At 44.3% G+C, this 23,352-nt stretch overlaps 1 protein-coding gene across 1 annotated transcript in view; it reads right to left on the bottom strand.

Annotated features, from left to right (window-relative positions):
- Positions 1-23,352, bottom strand: part of usp43a (ubiquitin specific peptidase 43a) — a 172,095-nt gene that overhangs the window by 72,362 nt on the left and 76,381 nt on the right. The window contains exons 4-5 of the mRNA XM_063201860.1: positions 17,175-17,267; positions 4,627-4,762 (exon numbers count right to left, since the gene is read on the bottom strand). Of these exons, the coding sequence (XP_063057930.1) occupies positions 4,627-4,762; positions 17,175-17,267 (229 nt within the window). The remainder of the gene's footprint in view (positions 1-4,626; positions 4,763-17,174; positions 17,268-23,352) is intronic.

Raw genomic sequence — 23,352 nt, forward strand, 5'->3', positions numbered from 1 at the left:
AAAATACATTTTCCTTCATGCCCAAATGATTCAAAATGTACAGCTCAAATGATGTTACAGTTACTAAACATGTCTGACAGCAAAATGTCAAAGGTGAAAACCATCATGTCTACACTACAGTAAAGATGCACTATGTAGGATGGTGGCCAGAGTAGGCATTGCAACTATTCTGCTAATTGAAACTGTGCTGACTATTGCCAAATTAGATTTTTTTCATGAACATTTACTAAATAATAAACAAATATTTCCTAGTATGACCAAAGCCCAGAACGGTTTGCAGCTAAATATGTAAATTTCTGGAAATTCTAAATGGCAGACATGGAGAAGATCTACCTTTTCAAGTATGAAAAGTGCAATTTTCCTGTTCATCACAAATAGTTAGAATTTGATGATGGTGATAAGTCTTCATCAAAAAGGTAACATTTGTGAATGGGCAGGATGAATTCTGGAAAGAAACTAGTTAAAAAATTACACAATGCACCTCTAAGTGCCAATGTCCCAGGTTAAAGTAATGAAGCTCTAAAGTTGCAATACCTGATTTCGGACTGATATCAATGCAATGCTGTGAGGATAACTTCTACGCAAGTGTGAGTGTGAAAAGGCATTTAGATCCAGTGGTGGAACAACAGGAGAGGGGAAAATAGTGAAGAGGAGAGAAGAGGAGAGGAGAGGAGAGGAGAGGAGAGGAGAGGAGGAAAGGGGAGAGAAGAGGAGAGGAGAGGAGAGGAGAGGAGAGGAGAGGAGAGGAGAGGAGGAAATGTGGAGGAAAGAGAAGTGAAGAGAAGAGAAGAGAAGAGAACAGGCGAGAAGAGAAGAGAAGAGAAGAGAAGAGAAGAGAAGAGAAGACAAGAGAAGAGAAGAGAAGAGAAGAGAAGAGAAGAGAAGAGAAGAGAAGAGAAGAGAAGAGAAGAGAAAAAAAGAGAAGAAAAGAGAAGAAAAGAGACGATGAAAGGACAGGAGAGGAGAGAAGAGATGAGACGAGGGGGGACGAGTGGTGCACAAGTGGAGCTCTCTATCAGACATTCTGACTCTACTCCACACTATCACCCCCAACACTCCCAATAGACTACAAGTGGAGCACTCTATCAGATATCCCTACTGCGCTCTACACTACCATTCCCAGCCCTCCCAAAAGGCTAGAGAGGAAAGAAGAAGAAGGAGAGAGAGAGAAGAAGAGAGAGAGAGAGACAGAGAGAGCGTGACAGAGCAGATCGAGTAAGGTGTGTAAATTCGTACGTAAGGGTGTGCAATGCATGTGGGAGAGTGGAAGTGCAAAGGAGCGTGTAGGAATTGAAAGCTTGCACACGTAAGTGCGCTTGCGTGCGTTGATGTGCGTGCCTGTGTCCGCAAGTCGTGTCTGCACGCATTGCGTGGATGCGAACGTGTATGAGTGAGTGAGTGAGTGAGTGTGTGAGCAGGGCCGCTGACAGGTGTGACTGGGCCCGGGACAAAATCATCTGAAAGGGCTCCCCTCTCAATGCATACAATGTAATGGAGAGCGAGTTCTGGGCCAACTCTCTCCCTGGGCCCGGGACACCAAACCCGTTTGCCCCCTCCCCTGTTAACTTCCCTGTGTGTGAGAGTAGTTGTGAAAGTAAACAGAATAGAAACCTGTCTAGTCAGGGGAAACAATGGACTCCATAAAAGAACATCCATAATTCATGCATTCTATTCATTGTATTTGTCTCCATGACAACAACGTCACTACTGTGGTTGTAGCCATGGAAGACCGGTTAGGGAGGTTACATCACTTGACAGGTAGAACATTCTTAGTAAAACATCTACATGAAATATGACGTCCTTTAGAGTGTCTATCTTCTGATGACATGGTATGATAATGTGATTGATTCAACGAACGAACTAATGAACAAACAAACAAACAAATAAATGAATGAATGAATGAATGAATGAATGAATGAATGAATGAATGAATGAATGAATGGATGAATGAATGAATGAATGAATGAATGAATGAATGAATGAATGAATGAATGAATGAGAAAATGAATGAGTGCACTGCATGATCAATGTATGAGTGCATGATCAAGTCTAGTATAATCAGTCACAATGACCTAAAAAGTTTGGAGATGATAGAATGTATCATGAGGATACAGCGACCTTCAACTGAAGTTCACACCTTGCTTGGTAAAAGTCATCTGCTGAGCACAGACAGGACAGAGTAGAAAACGGGAATATTGGCGGCAAGAGAGATAGTCACTACGTTATTAATAATTCAGAATTAAATAGTTCCTTTGAGTTTACTTTAATCTTTCCATTAATTCTGAATTAAGGTGTTAACATGACGCTTTCAAAGTGGAATTAAGTTTTATTCAAAATTTAAGTCAGTTACGTAATTCCGAATTAAATGTCTCATGTAAACGTAGCAAATGTGATTGACAATGAAATGGAGACACGGATATAGGAGAGATCTCTCTGTCAGGTTTCTCTGCCTCTCTGTTAGTACAGGAGAACAGAGAGGACACTTTTTTTTAACATATCTACGTACATACATACGTACGTACATAGTCACTAGGCAAGTCTCAAGTCCTTCTAATCAAGTGTGAGTGAAGTCACAACTTAAGGCGCATTTGCCCAAGTCCAAGTCATACCAAAGCAAAGTCAAGACTAGAGCTGGGCGGTGTACGGTTAAAAAACCGTGATCTCGGTTTACACTACACAAGGTTCTCTTTTTGATGAGAGACGGTTTTGTTGTTGTTGTTTAGCCTACTATGTTATGTGCGTGAGCTTCATACTCCGTGTCACACTTCCAAAGATTCTTCTAATTCATAAGTCTCTGACACTTCATTTCAACTCTGCTAAGTCCACTGTTGTTGCTGTTCTACTAGGGAATGTCACCACAATGTAAGATGTTGATTGAACTAATAAAATAATTGGTTACGCGCTAGAGGCTAGTGAGAGTGAAACATGATGAACACACATGGCATGGATGAATCATGACAAACATTTCAATTCATTTAGCCTACCTTTGATCTCACAAAGTTAAATAAAAGGCAATTCTATGTGGTGCTATGTTAACAGGCTACAACAGTTATCTGATTCTTAACTGTATTTAATTACCATCCCAACTGTGTGCGCAGTGCTGTTAAGACTGCTTATAAGCTAAAGTAGCCTAGCTTTCAAATGCAATGGGCAGACAAGATACATTGCTACATTGCTATATTTGTTTGAAATGATTTGGGGGCAAAATAGGAGCGAAACACATCACAATATGACACAAACTACCGGACAAAATACCTTCTACGTTGGATTTGGACTTTAATTCAAAGACAACATGCACACAATGTCAAGTAAATCCGTTTGTTTTCAGTGTCTGTCTTCAGTCTGTTTCGTTTCTGTCCCACTGTTGTTTACTCGCTAGTCCAGCGGCAGCGCAACGCGCCGGATGTGTTGCCAGGTGTAGAACGACAAATAAGCCATTAGTGTTGCCAGGTGTAGAACGAAATAAGCTGTTTTGGGCTGTCTTGGAAAAAAAAAAAAAAACAGCTGCTTATAATCATTTAACCCTTCTTCCTTGAAAAATCTATGACACCCTGGTCAAGATTTTAGGTTATTTAATGAAATGCTGCATTTTCCCCTTTGTTGGATAGGGAAATATAAACTAAATTATAGAAAATATTATTGAAATGAAAAAATGATAAAATATAAATGGAGATTAATTTAAATTCATGATTTTATCTCATTTTAACATTTAATTTGAGATCTTTTCCTCAGAAAGATTAAGATTTGGGGGGAAATCGTCGCATATCAAAAAAACGTGCAGAAAACCGTGATATCAATTTTCATCAAGAAAACCGTGATGCTAATTTTTTGCAAAACCGCCCAGCCCTAGTCAAGTCCATCCTTACATCCAAGCTTTCCTTAACCCATTGATGCCTGAAGCACCTGCAACAAATGCCTGCTGAATGCCTAAGCTCTTGTTGGGAGAGTTGGCATCAATCTATAAAAAACTAAATATCACAGCCTCTGATGCACATAAAAACATGAAATAAGTTGCATTTAAACCCTAAGACCCTCTTGGCATCATTAGAATGTGTTCATTCAGCTGTAACATACCCACATTTGTATTAAAAACGTTGAAATCTCAAGAGCCTGAATGCAACGTATATGTCGCTCCAGGCACCAAAGGTCAAACAACACATACGAGTCATCAGGCAAAAATGGGTAAAACAATACGGAGTTGATTGCACTTCTTCAAAAAAAACCTCACAGTGCATGCCTACAGTATGTACACTGTACATAAGACTAATCCTAATCTTACCCTAAAGGTGCAGCGTGAGAACATCATGTCACCCATTATGCAACAGAATATCATGTGAGAGAGAATGAAACAGAAAGCAGAACACACACACACACACACACACACACACACACACACACACACACACACACACACACACACACACACACACAAAGACAGACAGACAGCTATATATACAATATTGTGTGTGTGTGTGTGTGTGTGTGTGTGTGTGTGTGTGTGTGTGTGTGTGTGTGTGTGTGTGTGTGTGTGTGTGTGTGTGTGTGTGTGTGTGTCTGTGTGTGTGTGTGTGTGTGTGTGTGTGTGTGTGTGTGTGTGTGTGTGTGTGTGTAGCTGTCCAGTCTCACCTGGTCTGGGGTGATCTTGCCCTCCTCAGCCACGATGGAGCGCAGAGCTGCCACGGAGCCCAGCAGAGGCACGGCCAGGCCCACACGCAGATACCGCTGGCCCTTGGTGCTGAACACCAGAGTCACATTCAGAGGTCTGGAGGAGGGACACACAGACACAGAGGCAGTCAGATATGAGTAACAGCTGAGGATGCACAATATAATATTAGTGTTGAAAACACTGGCCCTTGTGTTTAACAGCAGTGTCAGAGAGGCAGAGACAGAGACATTCAGATATGAGTAACAGGTTAAGATGCTTAATATAATGTCAGTGTTGAAAACACTGGCCCTTAGTGTTTAACAGCAGTGTCACAGAGGCAGAGACAGAGACATTCAGATATGAGTAACAGGTTAAGATGCTTAATATAATGTCAGTGTTGAAACAGCAGTGTGATATTCAGAGGTCTGGAGGAGATACAGTACAGACAGAAGGGGTAGGTTAAAGCCCACACATCTAAAAAATGTCTGATCCGGGAGCAGGAAAACAAAATGACAAAATAAGAGTGAAAAAGTGCACCAGTGTCAGATTCAGAGGTTTGTGGGAGAGCAAAGACCACACTGATTCAGATACAGTAGGCTATGTGTAACATTAAAGGCCACTGTATAATAGAGTGAACCAGCGTCACATTCAGAGGAACACACAGAAGCAGAGGCATTCAGATATGTGTGTTTGTAGTTTGCACTGTTTTTGTGACCAAGTAATACTGTAGAAATATTGCAGCAAACTGTTACAGCACCAATTGAGATACACGGTCTAATATAATATCAATGTTTAATATACCGTAAGAAAAGAACAACAATATGACACAATAGTTTAGGTATAATGGTGTGTGAATAGTGCCATTATTGGTAGACAGTACCACCTATTTGAGTTTTTTTTGTGAAAGGTACACTGTGCAGGAAATGGTCAAGAAAGGCACTGCAACTATGCAGCTCATTGAAACTGGGTTGCCTATTGGCAAATTCGATGTTTTCATGAAAGTTTACTAAGTAATAAACTAATATTTTCTGGTATGGCTCAAGTGCAGCCATTTTTGCAGCTGAAAATGGCCAGTTCTGGAAAATTCAAAATGGCGGACCATAGAGAAGATCCCCCTATTGCTATTTTTCCAGTCATAATGAATACTTAGATTTTGATGGTGGTGGAAAAAGGTAACATTAGTGAATGGGTAGCATGAATTCTGGAAATAAACAACTAAAAATCTCACACAGTGTCCCTTTAAAGCATGACTAAGCATACAGCCAAACTCATCGAGCCACCAGTGTCTTGAAAATCGAAAAAGTAAGTTCTTCCTGCCTCACTTTCCTTCTCACCTTGCTCTTACTGTAACACAGGCAATTTCACTAATGAGCTAACCTTTAGAGTTGCGCTAATTAGGGGTCAAGGGGTTAAGTGAGTTGACAAATACGAGGCAAGCCTTTTACGTTTTGAACTCAGCAGTTGTTGCAGGTGTTTGAACAAAGTACAGTCAACATTTGACTCTAATGTTTTCAATGCAAACTCTTCTGGCGCCATTGGAGGATGCCCCTTGCACGGGTGAGGCATAAATTCAATTTCACTGTGTGCAGTGTGCACTTGTGTGCTGTGGAGTGCTGTGTCACAATGACAATGGGAGTTGGAGTTTTACAGTTTCTTTCACTGTTGCATGTTGATTGCAACTCAAGTCAATTATTTTGCTCGATAAAACCCACTGTTGAATCCACAGGCTACTACCCTAGTAAAATAAAGGAGAAATAAATGCTCTGTGCGCTGCATACAATGAGCTGCCAGAATGTGGGGGCAGTGTCTATTTCGAAAGTGCACCGTAACGGTGTCAGAACTGGTTTATCGGCAGCCTTAAAGGCCCTGTCATACATTCTAAGCTCATCTTTTGAGTTGTACTAATTAGGGATCACCTGGTTCAGTGAGCTGGGTGGAACAAAAATTAGGCAGGACTTTACTCTCTGAAATTCGGATGTGTGCCTCTGACAGGCTCATAAAGAGAGGAGAGATAAGGTCTTCGCTCTACCACTGCTGCCTGTTGATTACAGTCCAAATCCATTTTTTCTGCTCGATTAACCCCATTCTTGAATCCCCAGGCTACTACTATGTTATAGTTGCTGCAAACAATTTTCACGTCAGTGTGCGGGGGCAAGCAAAATGTATCATCTTTAAAAGTGCTCCACAATGCTGTCGGAACTAGTTTGCGGTGGCCTCGAAGGCCTTGCCACATTCTTCGGCTTACATTCCTTCTCTCTCAACTTTGAGCACAGGTGATTTCACTAACGAGCTCGTCTTTCACATTGGACTAATTAGGAATCACCTGGTTCAGTGCGCTGGCTGGAAAAAAAATGAGGCAAGAACTTTTTACTTTTTGAACTCATGACACCTGTCTCCTGGTTGACACATTACGCATTATAATTTTAGCGCTAATTCATCATATCAAAAGTTAAAAAACAACACTACAAGTGTTGAATTCTACATACAAAGGGTTGAATTAACACAGAAGAAGAAAATGGGCTGTGATAGAGGAGAGCTAACAAATACCACAGGTAGCAGCACTCGGCTGGCTGGCTGGTGGAGCTTCACGAAATAAGGAGAGACCTCTCCTCTACGTGTTAATGATTAATGATTTTCAAGGAGGGCCTCAACTATTAATCAGTACAAAAGTGGCGAGGCGAGAGGATGAGGCAATCAGATACACTTTTGTCAAATGCACGTTGCTCATTAGGGCGGGTATTACACACACCACTTTCACAGAAATCATCACAAGGAATAAAAGAAGACTGGAGCACAGATGAGGGTGCACTGTTTATACGTGAAGTTTTAAAGAGTGTGTGTATGTGTGTCTGTGTGCGTGTGTGTGCCCAACTAGTGGTATAACCAACTACTTCCTAAACAAAATATGTGCATGCATGCCTGATTGTGCATGTGTGAATGTTTACGTCAGAGTGATATAAGAAACTATTCCAAATTGCGCGCGCGCGCGCGCGTGTGTGTGTGTGTGTGTGTGTGTGTGTGTGTGTGGGTGTGCGTGTGTGTCCTACAAGTGATATAACCAATTACTTTCTAAACAGCTTTCCTATTTGTGTCCTTATGCATATTTCATGTGAATGAAATGTGCATGCGTATGTGTATGCATGTGTTTGTGTGTGTATGCTGGAAGAGTGAAGGTCATGAAGGGTATGGTATGGTGTGGTATGGTGTGGTGTGGTGTGGTGTGGTGAGGTCATTCAGCCCTAATGGTTGAGTCATCTGCTGTTACGCCATGACAGGGAGGAAAGGGGGCAGATCTGCCCAGGTGGAAACTATGTACGTAGCTGCTGTTTTTGGTGTGTGTGTGCGTGCGTGTGTGAGTGTGTGTGTGTGTGTGTGTGTGTGTGTGTGTGTGTGTGTGTGTGTGTGTGTGTGTGTGTGTGTGTGTGTGTGTGTGTGTGTGTGTGTGTGTGTGTTACTTTGGGTTTGGCGCGAGGTAACAGTGGTTGAGCAGAGCAGGCAGCCTTGCATGTGTCAGAGAAATAAAGCGAAATGAGAGAGAAAGAGAGATAGAGAGAGAGGGGGGCGTGGAGAGAGAGAGAGAGAGAGAGAGAGAGAGAGACAGAGACAGAGACAGAGACAGACACAGAGAAACACAGAGAGAGAGAGAGAGAGAGAGAGAGAGAGAGAAAGACCATGCAGAAAGAATAGAGGAGCAGTTCGAAACGGCAAACAGAAAGAGAAAGACAGAGAGCAATGGGAGAGGAGGAAGGGAGGGAGGGACTGTGATAGGTGAGTAAGTGGGCAGAAACGGAGGATATTTGAGAGCCACGGTGCGGTGAGCAGGCTGGCGGGTGCTCATCTGTGGAGAAGACTCTTATCTGACAGGCAGACTGTGAATATTTGGCTTGTGATGGCTGCTCACTTGCTGTGATCGCGATCGGAGCCACTGCTGCCAGACTTGGTCACCTGCTGTGACAGCAGAGTCTCTCATCCCCACTATGGTGTCCATCCCCACCTACCTATACCCTCTGACCAGTATTGCCAGATTGAAAACATTGAATTATCTTACCAAAACTTAAAAATTATCGTTTTTGGGGGCTTTTTGGGAGGAAATTATTGTACAAGACACAAATTGTTGTTTTCAAGGCATCTAAATGAACTGAATGACAACTCTGAAATTATTGTACATCATGTTTTTTGGATCGTACAGAGGACAAAATGGACAAAGTTATGGCAAAAATATGTTAATTATCGTTCATCTGGCAACACTGCCTCTGGATAAACAGCATGCCAGCCATATAAACTCTAGGTATAAAATGCCCAAGATGACCCTGTTGCCAGAAATATTTGGGTGCTCATCTGTGAAGAAGACTCTTATCTGACAGACAGCAGACTGTGAATATTTGGATCGTGATGGCTGCTCTCCCGTTGTGATCGAGATGGAGTAATGACTGCTGCCAGACTTGGTGAGCGGGAATGAGAGGAGGCTCGGTCATCACCATAGATAGAACCAACCATCCCTTCTCACCACTCACTGACCAGGGCCAGTGATTGATATGATTAGATAGCTCAAGGACCAGAAATGATGACACTAACGCTAGGGTCAGTGTTCCATTCTGACGGCTCAACCGTCATCAGGTCCTCGCGGCGAATCAAATCAAATGAAACATTTGTGTTGTTGATTTGAATGGCCGCCGCACGCGAAATTCGCTACTCATTTGCATAGTATTAAATTTGGTTGAATAGTTTCGCTTTGCTTCGCTCCTGTTCACTTGCATTTGCCTCCCTCATAGGAACTAATGGCGAACTTTGCTTCGCTTGATCAAACTCGTGTCTATGTGTTCCTTCAGTAAAGGAGAACCACTCCGAAATGCCAGGCAACCACAAAGCTTTCCCTCCCCAGGACTGACCCTCTGACCAGTGACCAGCATTATAGCTCCAGCACAGTCGGGACTTGACTGAGCCAGAGAAACAGCCCGGGGATTTTTGGCATAGGCCAGCCTGTCACACAGCCCCCCTAGCTTTTCTACGATATTATGATTAGCTAATTTCACTTTCATAGACCAATGGGCTGCCCCATCTTACAGTTTCTCAATTGGTTTTGTACATTTCTCACAACAGAATAATGATTCTCAAAAGTCTTTGTTTAATTGTGACTTCCTGGTGTTACCTGTGCACATGGTCAAATCAGTTTCTCATTGTTTTCGGCATATAGCAAATGCTCTCGTCCACCATGCCAAGGCTGTGTACAATTCTCAGTGATTTCGTACATTATCAATTGCTTTTGTCATATCACTCAAAAAGCTTTGTCACTGAATGCATGAAACTATCTCAACCTTATCTGATCAATGAAATATAAAGCCGAATTTACAACATTTACCATCCAATCTAAGCAACATTTCAGTTCAGAAAAGATCCTCAAAAGTGTACTATTCAATTGACAACATGAGAAATTGATTTGACTAGCTTGTCCATACACTATGACACAATGACTAACCATTCTGCTCGCGCTGATACATTCATTGACACAAAAAACTTGATTTTGAAAGACAAATAAGGGTTTTGAGCAAGAGACTCGGTTTTGCAGGTTATCCATGGTGTTTTGCCATTTGTTAAAGCTGTTTTGAGAATGAATATCATGTTTTGCAAATCGCGAGAGAGATTCGAGAAATGTACAAAACCAATTGAGAAATACTGTAATTGAGAACTGGTCTCTACGAGAAAAACAAACAAACAAACGAACATACAAAAAACAACAGCATCGGCCCCTGAGGCCTGCCGACCTACCGGGAAAATGTCCTGTATGCCAGATTACCAGTCCAGCCCAGAGTGCAGGGGACAAACAACAGCAACGATACATGCCCATGATGGTTTACAAACCTCTCAATGTACATAGGATATATCTGATACAGGACGTCCATGATAAATCCATGCTGAATCTGAATGTATCGCATCTGGCACATGCCACCAATATGGCTACTCCTCCCAATATATCTGGACGCATGATGGTCGTGTTCGCTCTAAAACCCCCCAATGTACCAGGGCGCAACACCGCCATGTCACTGTAACTCTAAATAGGGCTGCACAATATATCGAAAAGGTATCGAAATCGCAAAATCAGGAGTGGCAATACCGGGGGTGCTGTGGCGCAGCGCGCTAAGCCCCCCACATTTGGGCTTGCATGCCCACGGGGACCCTGGTTCGAGTCCGGCCGGGGTCATTTCCCGATCCCACCCCGTCTCTCTGTCCCACTCGCTTCCTGTCACCATCTCAGACTGTCCTATCAAATAAAGGCACAAAAGCCCCTAAAAACATATTTAAAAAAAAAAAAAAAAAAAAGGAGTGGCAATATGTGTATCGCGAAAATGACTTAATTATCGCGAACATGTAAAACATTTCTGTGCAGTCCAATTACTTGCTGATGTCAACAAATACGCAAGAAGCCCGCCATGACCAAAGCCATGGACCAACAAATTAGTGACAACAAAAACACTCTGCTTTATTTCAAATATCATTTAAATATCGGTATCGAGGTATTGTATACTGTTATCAAGAATCATTTTTTTTCTAATATCGTGCAGCCATAGCTCTTAACCTCCCGAAATGCATCAGCATGCATGCTGGCAGGCCATGGGGGTTCTAAATCTTCTGATGTCAGAAGAGGAGGAGAGAGGGCAAGGAGTGTTCCACAGTGGCCATTCAGATTCAGACTTCCATCTCTCTCATAAATATTTCAACCGCCACCCCCCCTTTTCCTCTTGTCTCCTAAAGGAGCTCAACAAAGGCCTTTAGTCCTAAAAAAACTACAGATGTTTATTTATTTATTCATGCACTGTTATTACTTTCTAGTTATCACGCACAGGCTGAAACATGCCGGCCATTTTAGACTTTAAACCTGCTGTCCTGAGACAAGGCTTCTCTGTCAGGTAAAGAAAGTACGCCACAGATGGAGCTTGTCATCAGCTTGGCAGTCCCTGCTCGCGACTGTTTTGACCGCTTTTTAAAAATGAATAAATAAATAACTGTTAATAACGCATGTTGGAGGAGTTTGCTGGAGCAACTGTCTCTGACGGGAATACAGAAACACACCATCACCTCTGTGTGACTCAGCCAAAGCAGCGAGCAAATGATATAAGAGCACGCGTCTCTCCGCTGGAGTGCCATTGTTTCCAAAGTCTGCTTGACAGCTGGCCAACGGAGGGTGAAGAGAGCGCTGTCGTATTACTGTCATCCCGTTTACAACTGACTCTGTCATGAATGTGTAATGACAGTATGCGCGCTGTCTGGATTACAATGGCCGTTAAATACGCACTGCTGGCTTCAAGGATGTCTGCCTGAAACATTTAGTTGTGTGGTATTATACTGTATTATGATATGATGTGATATGGTGTCTGGCTCTGTAGCTCTACACAGCATCCTTTGGATGCCTGCTGACTATATGTACATACAGTAAATGTGTTTTCAGTAGAGAGAGTGGGATGTATTTTTGCTTGTGGATACAGGGCTTGACATGAACTTTTTCACCCACCGGCCAGTGTGGCTAGTGATTTTTCTAGAGTTACTTGCCATTCAGCCTTTCTACTAGCCATACATTTGATATTGTTTTTTTTTTCTTTATCATGATGGTGTACATCTAACCTCAGAAGATGAGGCGTAAAGCAAGATGGGTGTATAGCTTTCAACATGGATGTATATTACTGTAAGCAAATAAAAACTTACTTTAGTCACTGAGCTTTTTCTTGAACTTAGTGAAGTGAAGTGAAAGCCCAGATACAAACAATTGATAGACAAGGGGCAAACAACAGAATATAGGGTACTATGATACTTACTGTACGGCCTGTCAGACCAAGGAATAAGCTGCTTGTCAAATTGGCTAGTGACACTGAAAGTATTACTAGCCACAGCCAAGTTTTATCAGAATTTGGCCGGTTAGCAGGTGCCAGTGTCAAACCCTGATATGTGTGCCTGTGTACAGTGCGTAAGGGACGGCAGCTGTCAGAGCTTGCCTCAGCACATCAATGGGTTTGAGAGCGAGTCTTTACTTCACAGGATATCCTCCAGTTAAATACTGTACACACATGCAAGTGTAGGTCTTAGGTGTTTGCATGCATGCATTCATAGTCTCCTGTCATGCCTGAGAGAATCAAAGACAAGAGACTGAGGACAGGAAGAAGTTGGATGAAGACAGAGACGGAGGACAGGAAGAAAGGTGGATGAAGACAGACACGGATGAGAGGAAGAAAGTGGATGAAGATAGATACAGAGGAAGAGGAAGATGGTGGATGAGAGATGGCCAGAAGGAGAAGAAGAGAAAGGAAGAGAAATGAGATGTGACGTTGTGAGAGCAGGCTGAGAGCTGATTAGCAGGCCCTTGTGTGCACGCAGCAGGCAGCCGTCTAGCATACATTTGTCTGTCTGTCTGTCTGTCTGTCTGTCTGTCTGTCTGTCTGTCTGTCTGTCTGTCTGTCTGTCTGTCTGTCTGTCTGTCTAGCTGTCCGTCCATCCGTCCATGTAAGCTACAGTATGATTTCTCTGCATGAGTGTGTGTGTGTGTGTGTGTGTGTGTGTGTGTGTGTGTGTGTGTGTGTGTGTGTGTGTGTGTGTGTGTGTGTGTGTGTGTGTGTGTGTGTGTGTGTGTGTGTGTGTGTGTGTGTGTGTGTGTGTCTGACTTTCTCCTTGAATTTGAGTCTTACAGCTGGCCAACTATCAGGCACTTCCAGTACCAGTCTACAGGATGTAGCAAACTAGGCTATGTTTCTTATCTATCTGTCTGCTTGTCTGTATGTGTACAGACTGTATGTCTGTATGCACATGTCTGTATGTCTGTCTATATCTCCCTTTTTCTGTCTGTCTGCCTGTGAGTCTTCCAGCTGGCCAATGATAATCAGGCCCTCTGAGCATCGTTCTATGGGATAGGCAGGAACTTGGGAACCCACCGACTACACAGAGCCTTGCAGGCCTCCATCACTTTGCCACAGGCCATGGTGATCATGGCAGCTGCTATGCCATCACAGAGAGAGAGAGAGAGAGAGAGAGAGAGAGAGAGAGAGAGAGAGAGAGAGAGAGAGAGAGAGAGAGAGAGAGAAAGCCAGGCAGAGTTAATAGTAGAGAGAGAGAGACAAAGTTGTGGGACAAAGACAGAGAGAGAGAGAGAGGGGGGGGTTATGAGACAAAGACAGACAGAGAAAAAAGAGAAAAAAAAAGAGAGACAAAGAGACAGAGAAAAAGGAGAGAGAATGGCTGAGAGTGAGAAAGAGAGAAAGAGAGAGCCAAACAGTGAGACAATGGCTACGTTCACATGAGACATTTAATTCAGAATTAACTCCATTTAATTCTGAATAAATATTCATTATTAATTCGGGATTAAAAACCTCATGTAAATGTGGCGAATGAGACAACATCCCAAACATCCCCAAGCAACAGGCATGCCTCCTCACGGGTGGGCCAGTGTCCAGTGTGATTTATTGTGGACGGTAATGGGGGACGCATTATGAATAATGTAAAGTCGTAACGCAGCCATCAAGGAGCTCTGTCCCCTACAGCTGTTATGGCTTTTTATGACACAGAGACCAATTATACACTTCATCACATCTGTCCTTCTGTTGCATATACCAGGATGGAGACATAGACGTCGCACGAGTAGCACAACAGAACGCATGGCCAATTTTCAGTACTTTGCACTATTTGATTTGCTATTTGGAGGGTTTGCATGTGACAATTTTATGTTGTGGAAAAGGTATTCTACTATTACTGAAAGCTAATCTCATCCCCATGCAGGTGCATGCAGTTTACGACCAGGAGTGTGTTTCTCGACAGTGTCGTTGCGAACTAAGTTCATAACTTACTTGGTTGCAATGCAATTTCCCATTGGCAACGATGGTTTCGAGAAACAGGGCCCTGTACAGGAACATTGTGTTTGTTTAGGAGTGAGGGGGATGTGGAAGGGGGTGGGGGGTCAGATGAACCTGCCGCCCCTGGAGGTGTAGGTGAATGTTCAGGGACATTCAAGGGACACAGGAGATTACATCTGAATATGGTTGTGTACCAATTTTTGGTTTGGTGAGCCGACAGTCCTCAGGGGCAGATAATATTGTTTGTTTGCTTGTTTTTTTCCCTTTGAGACCGACCCCTTAATTCAAATGGAGCGGTCCATTGGTCTGTCTTTAATACAGGCAGTGGACTGAGCTTATGTCATAGAAAAATGTGAGGGGCCGATCTACTGTGTGGCGTTGCCACCCCTGTCTGACAAAAAACCTGCCAATTTCCAACACAACTGACCTTTTTTCATTGTATGCAATGGCATCCTTCATTTAGTGTCCAGGAAAGTATGTTTTGTTTTTTTCTGGGGATAGACTATTAACAAGTCATACAGGCGGACAAAGATGCGGCCGATGGCAGCGAAGATCGTGTTTTGGATGATGTAAAGAATGTGTTTCAGACGGACAGACCGGTGTTCGGACGGACGGACGAACATACCATGTTATAGAGATGCTAGAACGCATATAAAAACCGGGACAATCAGGAAAAACCGGGGCAGGTGGCAACCCTACTGATGTATGACAAAATACAATGGGTTGGAGAGCTGAGGCAGGGATAGTGAGGCTGAGGCTGAGGTAGAGGCAGAAATGAGGCAGAGGAGAGGCTGTGGGTTGGCTGGCAGGCAGGGATGAGACGCCCACTCTCTTGTTGGCCCTAATGAAGTGGACCCTTCAGATTTGATTGTGGAGGAGCGGGATGTGATGGTAGCAGCATATCTGTCAAGACGCATGCTGATTAACCTGCTGTCATCCCTAAGGGCCTTACTCTCTCTCTCTCTCTCTCTGTCTCTCTCTCGTTCTCTCTTATCCTGACACTTTCTTTCCTCCCTGTCTCCTCACCTCTCTCTCTCCCACTTTCTCATTCTCTCTCCTTTCCGATTTCTTTCTATCAGCTCTCCTTTCCTCCTCTTTTTCACTCTCTCTCTCCCCCACACACACACACATACACACACACACACACTTTCCTCCTCATTTCCCTCTCTCTGTTTTTCTCCCTTTCCCATGCTTTCTCCCTCTTCCCAGTCTCTTTCTCCCTGCTCTTCTTTCCTTCTCTTTTTGCCTCTTCCTCTTCACCCCCTCTCTCTGTCTCCCTCTTCATTCTCTCTCGGTCTCTCTCCATCTCTCTCCTCCATAAGCACAGTGGCAGTGATGGCAGACTGATCCTCCTCTTTGGTGGTACGGGGCTGCTGGCGTCTGCTGTTTCACCTTGTTTAGGGAATTTGAGCAAATGTTTGGTCAGACCATTTTTAGGAGTGTATAATTTTGCAGTAAATCAATCTATGTGATACATATATGCTGGACGTGGGCGTGGGCGTGTGCGTGTGCGAGAGTTTGCATGTGTGCATGCCTGTGTGTGTGGTCTGACAAAACTAGAAACCTGAAAGTCACACCAAGGCCAAACACAGGTCTGTCTGTCTGTCTGTCTGTCTGTCTGTCTCTCTCTCTCCTGCAAATGCTTGCACATACAGTACGTGGGCGCACACCCGACACACACAGACAAACCCACATGCCCAACTACTCACTGTCTTGTACCTGTACCTGCCTACATATGGCAAGCTAGCCAATAGATAGAATCTAGGGAAAACCGGTGTCTAACACTGGTGTTTTTAGGACATTTTGGATGAGGTCATGTTTGGAATTAAATGACGAGAAGGTGTCCGTACATGTCTAAAATACTGTAGGTTTAAAATACGAGAGAAAGCTCAGAAGTGAAGAGGGAGCAGACAACTAATAAAAACTGTCAGTGACTAAAAGTCGATCAGTCAAGATGATCGATGTGTCTGTAAGAAAGAAAGAAGGAAAGAAGGAAAGAAAGAAAGAAAGAAAGAAAGAAAGAAAGAAAGAAAGAAAGAAAGAAAGAAAGACAGAAAGAAAGACAGAAGGAATGAAAGAAGCCACAGGCTTCTATACATATGTCATTGCCAATGTCACAAGAACATGTAACTATAATCACACTGTCAGTGACTAGGTCACTATCTTCTCTATCAACCCAGCAGATTGGATGCTCAATGCCTTTTACGAGGAAAGACAGGAAGAAAGAAAGAAAGAAAGAAAGAAAGAAAGAAAGAAAGAAAGAAAGAAAGAGAATAATGAAATAGAAAGAAAGAAAGAAAAGCGCAATTTGGATGTTCAATGTGTGGAAAGAAAGAAAGAGAGAAAGACGGCAAAAGAGAGCAAGAAAAAGAAAGAGAGAAAGAAAAAACACAGGCTAGTAGTATGTCATTGTCATTGTCTAGGTATGTCTATCAGACCATCAGTCTGGATGCAGTGTTGCCAGATTGGACGGATGCCCGCCCAATTGGGCTACTTTGGGTGAGCGTGTGCGGGTAAAAATCGCAAAAATTGGCCATTTGGCTTTTTTTTTTCAGCCGTTTTGGGCCCATAGAAGTCAATGTAATTTGTTGAATTTGGGCGAAAATTAGCGCATTTTGGCGGTTTTTGAGAAGCTTTTGGGTGGGATTTGGTCAGACACATCTGGCAACACTGTCTGGATGCTGGAGGCCTCTCCTCACCTGGTCTGTCGCAGTGGGATGGGGAGCGAGATGCAGAGGAAAGGGTCAAACGTGTTGCTCTGTTTAAGGCAATGAGGACACGTCAAGGAGGACCTGCATGGAAGAAAGCACAACAACAACAACAACACAGGTTAGTCATGGAGAAAACACGCTCCACACATTGCATACAAATACACAGACAGTACAAGAAACAGATAGTCGCCATCCGGGCAAATCTGCACACACACGTACTGTATGCACAGGCAATGTTATGAAGACATTTCTGCATTATAAAACCAACTTGCAGAAATCACATATTTTGTGAAAATTGAGTTTAGACTGAAAATGGTCTTCATTACACCTCCCTTATCTTGTGAGAAAGCCGTCTGGTCAAAATGTGTCCTGTTTTAGAGATATTGCTATGTAAAAGAAGCAGTAACTACTACAATATCCAACTAGGGATGCAAATTACGATTAATTCATTAATCATTAGTTGATAGCCTTATCGATCGACTTACGATTAATTGATAAGCGGCGTTTTCCCCCCGAAATCTCAATGTTTCTCGAAAAAAAACCTTACTAAATCGAATTGTTTTTATTAAAAATTGAGATAAAATACCACATTTAAATTAATTCTGTTTCAATTCTTTAATCCAAAGGTGATTTAAATATTCACACTTCACACCCCTCTTCACACACACTCTTCACATGCCCATTTCACCTGGGTCTCTTGTCAGTTGAAATGTCGATTAATTGCCATTCATGTTTTTAATCGATTAATCGCATCCCTATATCCAACCCACAGCCAAGGATTTGAACACATTTTTCTGAGATTCACCGTACTCATAGTTACTGTACTTTGCCATTGTAAGGCAGCTTTGTCCACTGAGATCAGTCACCTTGTACAAACCCAAACACAACAAACACTCTGACAACCCTCAGACACTCATCGCCACGTCTCCTCCTGTGTGCAGTGCACCAGTATACCTGACACAACTAACCCTGTTGACCAAACATCTCATGTGCGCTAACACGGGAACCTGAAAGACAGCTGACCTCAAGTCAGCCCTGACAAAGTCCTCCAGGTAGGAGGCACTCAACCCCACAGGCACATGGAGGATGATGGGAAAGCTGACAGGAGGGTGACAAATGGGTCCCCTCTCCCAGGCCCAGGAAAAAATGGGGGGCAGAGAATGGGGTCCTCATGACATTGTATAATATTGGGTAGGGGGGCCCTTTCAGATGCACATGGAGGATAATGTGCCCATGTGGGAAAGCTGTTGGGGAGAGCAAATGGGTCCACTGTCCAGGGCCCAGTCAAAACAAGGGGGCAGAGAATGGGGTCCTCATTGCATTGTATGTATTGGGTAGGGGGGACCTTCCACATGACTTTGTCCTGCGCCTGGACAAAGCTGTCAGTGGCCGTGTGAGTGTGTCCTGCTGTATATGTGGAGCCAATGACTGTGGAGACAGGTAGGTGACCAGGGGGCGTCAGCAACTCATCAGACACTGAGTACTGGTGGTAATAAGTCTCCACACTCACACTCACACTCACACTCACACACACACACACACACACACACACACACACACACACACACACACACACACACACACACACACACACACACACACACACACACACACTGAGGAACAGAAAGAATCAACATACGCATGGATAGAGCACGCACACACACACACAGACACTCACTCATACTACTCTCCTTTCTATAAATAACCCCCAGACAGATTTCTCCTCCACACCTAGGTGTACCTTCCTTGCACGCAAGCAGCAGCAGCATCCTCTGAGCGTGTGTGTGTGTGTGTGCGTGCGTGTGTGGTTGCATGCATGCGTGTGTGTGTGTGTGTGTGTGTGTGTGTGTGTGTGTGTGTGTGTGTGTGTGTGTGTGTGTGTGTGTGTGTGTGTGTGTGTGTGTGTGTGTGTGTGTCTGCCCCATATAGAGCCGCAGTAGCGCTGCTTTATTATTGAGCAGCAGGACACTGGAAATGCATTTGGGAGCTCCCATCATCAGCAGCACACCTGCAGACCTGGGCCAGAACTCAGCCTGATGTGAGCCAGACCTGCGCTGTAAGCCGGCCAGACGCTACCTGTAGGGCAGCAGGGGGGAGAGCCGAGGGGGGTTACTGCAAACCTTCCCGGACGAGCCCCCAGGACTGAAATATTTACAGGAACTGAGGATGATAATAATAATAGTATAAAATAGCCTTGATCTGAATATTTCAGCAGGCGTTAAAAACAACACTAGAGGGGGGAAAAGGAGAGGGTGTTGGAAGTCTGTGAAGGTAGAAGAAGAGAGGAAGAAAACAGATATATGCACACACAAAGAATAAAATTATAACAACTGCAAAAGGCAAGAAGTACAGCTACAGAGCAAGAGAGAGTTCTTTTTGACTTTTTAGTGTGTTTAATAACAATAATTTATAAAGCCAGACCAATTACTAAAACAGAACTAAATCAATAGAGCAGCACAAGGGCGGGAAAAATATACGGCCTCCAATCAAAGCAAAGTCAACGAAAACACCATCTCCACATCTCTCACAGAGCAGAGCACCTCATCTTATAAGATATTTGTCAATTAAAGTGTCCAGATCTTTCATGTGATCAGAGAGAGACAGAGATAGAGAGAGAGAGAGAGAGAGAGAGAGAGAGAGAGAGAGAGAGAGAGAGAGAGAGCAACAGAGACAGAGAAAAATGTTCTCTGAGAAAAAAGAATAATGACCAGACCCCCAGCCACCCAATTTCCACCCAAAGTAACTCAAGTATCTGTCACTCTGCCAGTGTCATCAATCCAGGGATGGGGGACCTGAGGGTAAAGTGGGAGATGGTGTCGTGGTGGGGACACTAATCAGATCTGGGAGAACTGGTGCCGGCAAGTAGCTTAGGTGGAAGATGTGCCGTACACAGCCAATTCGGTCTGTACAAGTGTAAATTTAATATTTACAGAGTAGAAGCAACTCTATGAGTTTTAAATTGGAGTCCCAAAGTGTTGAAATAATTAACATTCTCAAAATGATCCGTAATGGAGTTGTATTGAGGGGACAAGAATCAGACCTGGGAGAACTGGCGCTTGCAAGTAGGTGGGTGGTGTGCCGCCGTACACAGCCAATTCGGTCTGTCTCAGTGTTAACTTAGTGTAACATGTAGAGAGTAGACGCAACTCTATGAGTGTTACATTGGACTACCAAAGTGACGAATTAACATCCACAATGCACCGTAATGGGGTGGTGTAATATCTGGCGGCCCGCTGGACAGGAGGGATCAGCGGGTGGATGATGATGATCCTTGTGGTTTAGAAACATCAGGCTAAACAGGGCTGCTGGCAGCTTTGGCCAGGCCTGCGACAAAGTCATCTGAAGTCCACCCCCCCCCCTAACCCAATACAAGCACTGTAATGAGGACCCAAATCTGCCCCCTCCCCTCTCCCCTCCCCTCTCCTTGGGCCTGGGACAACTGACCCCTTTGTCCCCCTACCGGTCACCTTCCACACAGGGGCTTTAGAATGACAGGCAGGGGGGCATAGACAGCAGACAGCAGTCAGACAGACAGCAGTCAGCAGTAGCACTACAGCAGGACGAGAGAGAGAGAGATGGAGAGAGAGAGATAGAGAGAGAGAGAGAGAGAGAGAGAGAGAGAGAGAGAGAGGGAGATAGAGAGAGAGAGGGAGAGTGTTAGAGAGAGGGAGGAGGAGGGAGGGAGAGAGAGGGGGAGAGATAGAGAGGGAGGGAGAGATAGATAGAGAGAGAGAGAGAGGGGGGGAGAGAGGGAGGGAGAGAGAGAGAGAGATAGAGAGAGAGAGAGAAGGATGAAAGAGAGATGGGCTGATGGGCGGCAGACAGACATGAAGATGGAGGGAAGAGCATACCGTACGTATAGAGGACAGGAAGGATGAAGGGAGCAGGAAGCGATAGAGCAATAGAAGACGGGGGGGGGGGCCAGCGCAGTGGAGAGGATGAGGCCACCGTGTGATGAATAGGACACCAGGGGGACGGGGAGACTGGCGGAGGAGATGAAGAGGAGATGAAAGAAGAGGTGAATAAAAAAACGACATCAGGAAGATGAATCAGGACAGAGGGAAAAGAGAATAAAGAAAGAAAGAGAGTAAAGATGGAAAGAGTGAAAGAACGTAAGGGAAGAAGAACCAACATCAGGAAGATGAATCAGGACAGAGGGCAAAGAGAATAAAGAAGGAAAGAGAGTAAAGATGGAAAGAGTGAAAGAACGTAAGGGAAGAAGAACCAACATTAGGAAGATGAAACAGGACAGACAGAAAGAGAATAAAGAAGGAACGAGAATAAAGACAGACAGAGCGAAAGGACGGAAGGAAGAAAGAAGGAAGGAAAGAACCAAACAAGGGAGATAAAATGTTATGAAGGATGAGAGAGGAGGAATATTGACAGCCAAAAAGAAAGACAGTCGAAACAGAGCAGTATCTAGAGAGAAGGGAAGAGAAGAGAAGAGAAGAGAAGAGAAGAGAAGAGAAGAGAAGAGAAGAGAAGAGAAGAGAAGAGAAGAGAAGAGAAGAGAAGAAAGAAAGGAGTAGCAGAGATGTGGCGCTGGAGAAGAGGAGAGGGGAGGAGAGGAGAGGAGAGAGGAGAGGAGAGGAGAGGAGGGGAAAGGAGAGGAGAGGAGAAGAGAGGCGAGGAAAGGACAGGACAGGACAGGACAGGACAGGAGAGGACAGGAGAGGACAGGACAGGACAGGACAGGAGAGGAGAGGACTGGAGAGGACAGGACAGGAGAGGACAGGAGAGGACAGGACAGGAGAGGAGAGGAGAGGAGAGGAGAGGAGAGGACAGGACAGCACAGGACAGGAGAGGAAGAGGGTCAGAGCAGAGAAAGAGGTGAGTGCAAGGGTGGTCTCCAGCCAACCAGCCAGTGAACCCTGGCCTGGTGCTTTAGCCCGCATGTGTGGTGAGATGGATGCTCTCTCGCCACTGTTCCCTTTATCAGCCTGTCAACACCACCAGCCAACACCAGCCAGTCAGCCTCCGTCAAGTGCCATCTGTGACTCCCAACCAGTCTCTCCACCCCGACCTCTCTCCGGGCCACGCACAATAAGTAGCCACCTTCAGAACCTTGCCAGCATGGATGGGCGTAGATATGATGCAGCAACACAAAATACAACATATACGCATGCACACACACACACGCACGCGCGCGCACATACACACACACACACACACACACACACACACACACACACACGCACACACACACACACAATATCACAATCTTGTGCACAGTACAAACTTTTTAAAAGTAACAGAAGATGTAGCGAAGGGCAGGAGTAGTGTAGTGTAGTCGTGGCACCTGGCCTTGAACCCGTCTCCATACTACCAGATATTTCAAACAACAAACATTAGAATAGCAGTTAGAGCCCACCCTAACCTAATGCATAGTACATTTAGCTGTTTTGTGACAGTACAACTGAGAGAAACAGGAAATGAGTGGTGAAAGAGAGATAGGAGGGAAGGATTTGCAAAAGGATCGGATCGGAATCGAATCCGGGTCACCAACGTAATGGTACGGCGTCTTACTGTAGCTCATTGAGCCAACTGCGCCCTCACATTTTAGCTGTCTTTAATTAAACACTTGGAGAGTAAAGTTTGGAGCAAGCTGGTCCACTTCAAAGGAGACTGGGCCAAGGACGACTGGAGCACACAGGATACGTTTTTCTGATTTTATTGTGGTGCAAGCATGACTTGGAGAGTAAAGGTAATAGGGAAAACTATGGTACAAGAGTGTAATATTTGACACGCTTCACATCACTTAAACAAGCACTGCGCAATTTACTGTGTGATAGCACTCCATCACACAGATCCCTCTATTCATTCCCCGCAGCCGCATGCTACATGGCATGATGAACAAATGAGGAAATGGAGCCTACTGCTTAGCTGGTGGTGGAGAGCAGTCAGATCTAACAGCATGCAGAAAACTTACTGTAAACAACAACATAGTAGAGATTTTTATACAGAGATGTTCCCTCTCTCTCTCTCTCTCTCTCTCTCTCTCTCTCTCTCTCTCTCTCTCTCTCTCTCTCTCTCTCTCTCCACGAAGGCCAGAAAAATGTTGGAGACTCTTCTCAATCCCACCATCCCCTCTCTCTCTCTCTCTCTCTCTCTCCTGAGCATCTGGACTGGTATCCGTCTTCAGGCTGCCACTGTGGGAGTTGTCATA

This window comes from Engraulis encrasicolus, chromosome 1 (assembly GCF_034702125.1).
Source record: "Engraulis encrasicolus isolate BLACKSEA-1 chromosome 1, IST_EnEncr_1.0, whole genome shotgun sequence".
Taxonomy (NCBI): domain Eukaryota; kingdom Metazoa; phylum Chordata; class Actinopteri; order Clupeiformes; family Engraulidae; genus Engraulis; species Engraulis encrasicolus.